The following is a 6,931-nucleotide window of genomic DNA, read 5'->3' as shown; positions in this document are numbered from 1 at the left end:
AAACGTTTGTAATACACATTTTCGAGATTTTAATAATAAGGGGGGGGGGGGTAAATTAATTTAAATCAAACAATGCAGTTGACATTATCTGTACCTGGCAACTTGGAGTAGAAACTAACTGCCGCACTCAGAGACAAATAATATAAATATAGAGAATTGCATTTTTTTATGAAATAAGGGGGCAAACGAGCAAACGGGTCACCTGATGGAAAGCAACTTCCGTCGCCCATGGACACTCGCAGCATCAGAATAGCTGCAGGTGCGTTGCCGGCCTTTTAAGAGGGAATAGGGTAATAGGGGAGGATAGGGAAGGGAATAGGGAAGAATAGGGAAGGAAATAGAAGAGGGTAGGGGAGGGAAAATGGTAGGGGATTGGGCCTCCGGTAAACTCACTTACTCGGTGAAACACAGCGCAAGCGCTGTTTCACTCCGGTTTTATGTGAGCCTGTGGTATTTCTCAGGTCAAGCCGGCCTATTCGTGCCGAAGCATGGCTCTCCCAATGGAAAAGTTTGACAGATATTAATGTATGGGGCTTTTGTCAAAATTTTCCTTTAGTTACAGTTAAAAGTAATTACTTATTGTTTTCTGAGTGCGGCAGTTACAGTAACTTTCTGGTGAATATTTTGACAAATCACAGACACAGATCAAGATAGATACCGCATGTCGCTCCATTTGTATGAAAACGAGCGTGTCACTTTTTATTATATAAGAAACGTGGCCATTATCAAGACCAACATTTTTATTTGAATTTCTACAGCTCAATAGGGCACTTTAAGGCATTTAGGCATTTTTAAAATTCCGATTCCGATAGCAGACTAAGGAATAGACTTTCGAAAGACGAGCAATGCGATATGGCACGCGAAGTACATACACATGCAGTATCTATCTTGATCTATGTCTTTGTGACAAATACATTTTGTATCCGATTCGAAATAAGAGTTGCACTTAAGTTAAAACTTAAAACCAGTTCAAATAAATTAAGGACCTCCGAGAAAGGCTGCATTTCAACCCAATACCCAATAAGATCAAAAAGTTTTCGGGTGCAACGGCCTCTGCGTATACAGAGTGTAACAAAACTAAATTATAATAATTTAGGGTGTGTATGGGTCGCCTGTATAGAGTTCGCCGTGAAAGTAGCAGCGCTGATAGAGTAAATTCTTTTACTTTTGTATGGGAAAATTCGTGACGCTCGAGCGCTTGCCCATACAAATCACGCAAAAATTTGCTCTTTCAGCCCTGCTACTTTCACAGTGAACCCTATTTATTATTTAAGGGACGCATACAAACCCTAAATAAGGGAGATCGCAGACGACATACTTTTTGGGCGCCGCAGACTCGATCGCACAAAAAGTCTGTCGTCAACGATCTCCCTTATTGTTACTTATTTTTGTTACACCTTGTACAATGCTAAAAGGAATCGTTAATTAATTCAAAACATTAACACACTTTGGTTATTTTTGTTTTAGTAGCCCGAACCGTTACTGTAACACTACTTAGCTAAAGTGTGCTAAATTACGAATATTTTAGTAATTGAGTCCCCGTCTAGAGTCTATGTACCTTATCTCAAAATAACGGCTATGGCTTCCGACGTCGTCAAAATTTCTGCTAAAATGCCTCTATCAAAAATATTTATTAGTTCTGGGGACGGACGGACGGGGGAATAATCATTGCAATTAACTAACTTGTGTTGTTTACAATTTATAAATTATCTTAATACTAGATGACGCCCGCAACTCCGTTGCGCCAAAACTCGTTTATCGCGCGAGAACCGTACATTTTTCCGGGATAAAAAGTATCCTATGTCCTTTCCCGGGACGGTATCTCCATGTCATATTTCAGCAAAATCGGTTCAGCAGTTTAAGCGTGAAGAGGTAACAGACAGACAGACAGACTTTCGCGTTTATAATAATTATTAGTATGAATTTACTAAAACGATTAAGAAATTTAATTAAAGATTGAGATAATATTATTGCACATTAGTACAGGCTACTAGCTGTTTGACCGAGCTTTGCTCGGTATCCGATGAAAATGACATTTTCTAGAAATGATCTAGAAGAATTGCTCGTTTAAAGATATAAGATTTGGAAGACTGATGAACTGAGCTTTGCTCGAGGTTAAAGCAAAAATAAACAACCGAAAAACTCGCGGTTTTTAAGGCCTGACCCCTCGTTGGATAGTTTTCAGTGTTCACTACCCCGAATCTTCTACATAAAAAAAATCTTACCGTTGCCGAGAAACAAAATGTAATAAATGAAAAAAATCGACTCATTTAAAGCGTTGAGATAAGGGAGTATTAACCGTGCAAAATAACTGTAACCACAACATTAAAATCACTTTAATTATGGACATTCCTCAAGTCGTGTTCGCCAGCCCCGTTGGAATCGAAACCAGATTTTGTTGGACCGATGAATTCGTTAAGAGTGATCGCAGACTGCCGATCGATATTTTAACAGAAATTATTGTTTTAATGAAAATTATAATTTATAATATGGCAAACAACTTTCGTCACGTCTCGTGACGAAAGTTGTTTGCCGGCGCGGCGTAGGATAAGAATCCACCCGTCTTTTTACCGTGCCGTGGAAATGTTTGCCTGCTCTTGCCGTCTACCTTTTTCTTTTGCCGGCACTCCAGAAGTGCAACCCATCATTTTCTTACTATCTTACCAATTAGGTATTATATCACTTACCTGGATTTGTATGTAGCTACGTAGCTTAGTCTCTTCAAAAAGATGACCAGATTCTTATAATTTACGAAGTACAACTTAAAAACGACAGTGATTATATTACATTTAAAGCTGCACGTCCACTGAATCGGAATCGGAGCGTACGGAGCGTCGTCATTTACGAAATGCCGATGGGCTGCGTCCACTGCATTCGCATTCAGCATCGGCAATTTAGTTATTTTTAGTCCGTCATAGTCTGTTAACGTGCATTTTCATTATGGAGAATAGTGACGAGGATATTGTTGTAATTAGCTGTATTTTATCAGAAGAGGAAAAGAGAAATAAGAGGAAACGAAATTCATTATTAGCCCAATAATTTCATCCCAAATATTGTCTCTCCTCAGTTGGTTATCATAATGTTGATGTTTTAGATTGTAAAGTTCTTCATATTTTTCCACTAAAGTAATTAAAATGTCGTCATTTATCGTGACTAAGTATTTATGTATGCCGTCGCGTCGTCGCAAATACGTCAGAGCTTGAAACCATCGGAATCCGAATGACGCGTTCAATGCGGATGACGTCATCGGCATACATTCCGGTCTCAAGCGCAGAAATGCCGATCCAGTGCACGCAGTAATCGGAATCGGAGCGTACGGAGCGTACGGATTTGTTGCTTTGTATTGATTTGTATGGTACTGCGTGCACTGGATCGGCATTTCTGCGCCTGAGACCGAAATTTATGCCAGTGACGTCATCCGCAGCCGTGTCTATGGGTCAATTTATATATTTAGTGCAGAGTCAAAGCGCATCGAAACAAAGTATCAAAACTGAACATAGTAAATCAGACCTTAACTACAAAGCGTTAACGCACACATTTCATATATACATTAATAACTAAATTGCCGATTTGGAATCCGAATGCAGTGGACGCACCCCATCGGCATTTCGTAAATGACGACGCTCCGTACGCTCCGATTCCGATGCAGTGGACGCGCAGCTTTAGACGTAAAATTAAGTGCTAGGTAAAAATATTTTGGTCTAGTTTTGATTTAATTTAGACATACTAATTAAAGAAACGTCTTCGACTCAAGAGTCTTGACTTTTGAGTCAAAGACGTAAACAAAATTGTACCTTATCATACATTGTAACGTGTCTCCAAAACTTTTCGCTTCACGAAAGTGTGCGCCGACCCTTATGTTGAGGTCAAATTATAAATTACACCAAAATCGAGCGCCAAAGCACAACGAGGATGTTATTTTGCTTTCTGTCACATTGGCCTTGTATCTGGACGGATGCGCCGATACCGGTCCTATCGCCCGCTTCCCGCTGTCTTTTATAAAGCCTCCACGTTTCTGGCGGAGTCAGTTTTTGTGAGATAACAGAGGTAGCCAGACCGCGGCTCACGGCGACATGTTATCACCGCGCTCCGTTACGTTCCTCGCTCTGATGGTGGCCGCCGCCGCCCACCCCGCGCTCCTCCCCCCGGTGTACAAGAGGCCCGTCACGTCGCTGTCGAGGACCGAGCTGGAGGACGTGCAGCCCTGGATCAAGTTCCCGTTCTTCGGAAATGTCCTGGAGAGCTTCCCGCACTTTCTGCCCACCATCCCCGAGGCTGGCCCCAAAATCGAAAACGACAGCAGGAAATTCCAAGTGATCATCAACGTGAAAGAATACAACAAGAAGGAATTTTTAAAGGTTAAAACTAAGGGAAGCTTCATCATTATACAAGGAGCGCACGCCGACGTTCAGACCCAACAGAGTTCCGTAGATAGTCAATTCATTCAAACTTACACTATGCCTCTCAAAGTTATACAGTCCAGTATTACGGCTACCCTGACGAGTGATGGTTATTTAGTGGTAACTGCTCCAATCGGTAGTGTTATTAACAAAATCACTTACAATGAAAAAGAGATACCCATCGTTGAAAGCGGACTGCCACTATTGGAAGAAAAAGTCGTAAGTGCCCCGACCACACCTGCACCATTGATCTTGGTTACGCCATCGATAGAACTTTTGCCTCCAAAACCAACCAACGACGAAGCTCCAAACGTTGCCTATTTAGCTCCAACTATTCCTGCAATATCACTTTTGCCACCGAAGCCAATTAGCGAGGAAAATATTCCAGCTGTAATCCCTGCTGTACCTACAACGGAACTCTTACCTCCAAAGGAAAATAATGATCAAGAAGTTATTGAGCCTATAGTGATTCCAGTGCCATCAGGTCAAGCTGAAAATAATGCCGCTGCCAATTCAAATAATGAAAATGCTGAAAAGCCTTCTGAAGAAGAGGTTGTTGTACCGGCTATAATCTCTATTCCATTGCAACCGCCGACTGAAGGTCAGCAATTTATTGTCGGCCCCACGTATGCACCTATTACGAACGTTCTGAACAACGATGCTACACAATCTGTGGAAAATGTAGATTCCCCAACAACAGAGGCAATCGCTTCTTTAGACGAAGCAATACAAGAACCCGTTACAAATAATGCAGCAGCACCAGAAATTGCAACAACTGAACAAGCTTTGTTGTATACGAGTAACGATGTTTACACATCTGCTCCTTTCCAAGAACAAGATAATAAAATCGAAGACATAACAGAAAAGGCTGAAAAAATTCAATTAAGGAGTGAAGTATTTGATGATTACACAACTGAAACTTCTGCACCACAAGAATTAGGACCAGCGGACACCATCGTCAACGTATTAAGGTCAGATATCACTCTAGAACAAGAAAGTTACACTGGAGAGCCAGAGATTATAAGAACTGAAGAAAAAGTTAATGAAGAAGAATCGATTTTAGCACAAGAAGGTTTATCTCCAGTAACAGCTGTTGCTGAAGCCGCTAATATCATTGCTGCAACAACTGAGCAACAAGAACTGCTACAAAAAGATGACCAATCAGAACTTATCGTTGAATCATCAACTCCGTCTCTCGTCAGGAGTGATTTAATTCAAAATGAAGAGATCAACGATAGCCCAACAGAAATAAATTACATTCCCGCTGAGTACGCTAGATCTTCCAACAGCCAAAACATTGGTGCTGAAAGCGCAGTAGAAGATAGCTCACTCTCCGAGAACTTGCCTATTTCGAACGCTGTTGAAGCAACCGAGAAAGCCATCTCTGGTGACTCATTAGCTAATATCGCTAATGTAATCTACAACGATGATTTACTAATAAACGTACCCCAAACTGATCTTATAGAGTCGGAACCGACAATTTCACCGGAGAATGTGACAAACAAAAGTGACGTTAGCGAAAACTAGTCCCAAAGATTTAGGTAGTAATAAGTTAATATTTATAAAAGACTTGTAAGTTATAACACTCAACTACTGCATTAGAATGTAGCATTATTTATATAAGTATTAGAAAAATATTTCATATGATCGCTTCAGATTCAACTTAAGCGATTATTTGAAATTGCAAGGTTACAAAATATTATAGAAGAGTATTGTAGAATAATATTTTTACGTGTGTAAATGTTGTTGGAGAATAAATTGACTTCCTCAATAAGCTTGTTTTACTTCCTAAATTAAATGAAGAATCAGTTTTGAAATCGATATTTAATTATAACGATATTTTTCACTAAATTAAACATCGTATGCTTCTAAATTATTGGGGTTCCTTACCAGGAGAAAAAATGGAACCAATAATTTTATTTATTTTCATTGAAATAATATTTCATAAACTTGTGCAGAAATTTTTCAGTCCTTGTAGTTTTTCCGCACATGAATAAAATTTAATAAATAATATAATTCACTAGATGTGTCAATTCTTCTATGTCTCATTCCATTTAATAATTACTGTAATATAGGTAATTACCACGATTTCATCTAATAGGACATGAAAAAAAATAAATGATTGTCTAATGTCTAGTTCACGTCTAAACAAACTAAGACAGCTCTACCTCTTTAGCCGTACAAATTCATTCGCCAAAACAATTTTTCCACGTGAAAGGCACTTTAAGATAAATGAAATGAAAAAGTTTATTTACGATGAAATATAATATCTAATAAAGACATTACAATAACGTCCATGAAGATAATGCCAAAAGTTTTTTGCGAATAGAAAAAATTAAATCATTTTAGTCGCCTTTAAATGTCATACACGCATCCGGGTAGACGTATCAGTTCCATAATAATAACCTGATTATAAAAAAATGTGTGACAAATCCGAATACTGGTATTAAATTTATTCTAATAATATTTATTCTAGTTCAAATTTTTATTACAAAATCTTGTTTCGCGGTCGCGCGGAAGGTCGTTTGACA

General features: G+C 39.1%; 1 protein-coding gene across 1 annotated transcript; it reads left to right on the top strand.

Annotated features, from left to right (window-relative positions):
• The first annotated feature begins 3,922 nt into the window (after positions 1-3,922).
• On the top strand, positions 3,923-6,174 carry LOC121730552 (titin homolog). Its single transcript, XM_042119648.1, has one exon. The coding sequence runs from the start codon at positions 4,074-4,076 to the stop codon at positions 5,925-5,927; it is 1,854 nt and encodes a 617-aa protein (XP_041975582.1). The 5' UTR covers positions 3,923-4,073; the 3' UTR covers positions 5,928-6,174.
• Positions 6,175-6,931: the final 757 nt, after the last annotated feature.

This window comes from Aricia agestis, chromosome 9, assembly GCF_905147365.1.
Source record: "Aricia agestis chromosome 9, ilAriAges1.1, whole genome shotgun sequence".
NCBI classification, from domain to species: Eukaryota; Metazoa; Arthropoda; class Insecta; order Lepidoptera; family Lycaenidae; genus Aricia; species Aricia agestis.
The sequence above is the reverse complement of the archived record's forward strand: the minus strand, read 5'-3'. Positions and strand labels throughout refer to the sequence as shown.

What these genes read in the sequence shown, in the direction of transcription:
- LOC121730552 (XM_042119648.1), top strand. Translation starts at nt 4,074, where the DNA reads ATGTTATCACCGCGCTCCGTTACGTTCCTCGCTCTGATGGTGGCCGCC.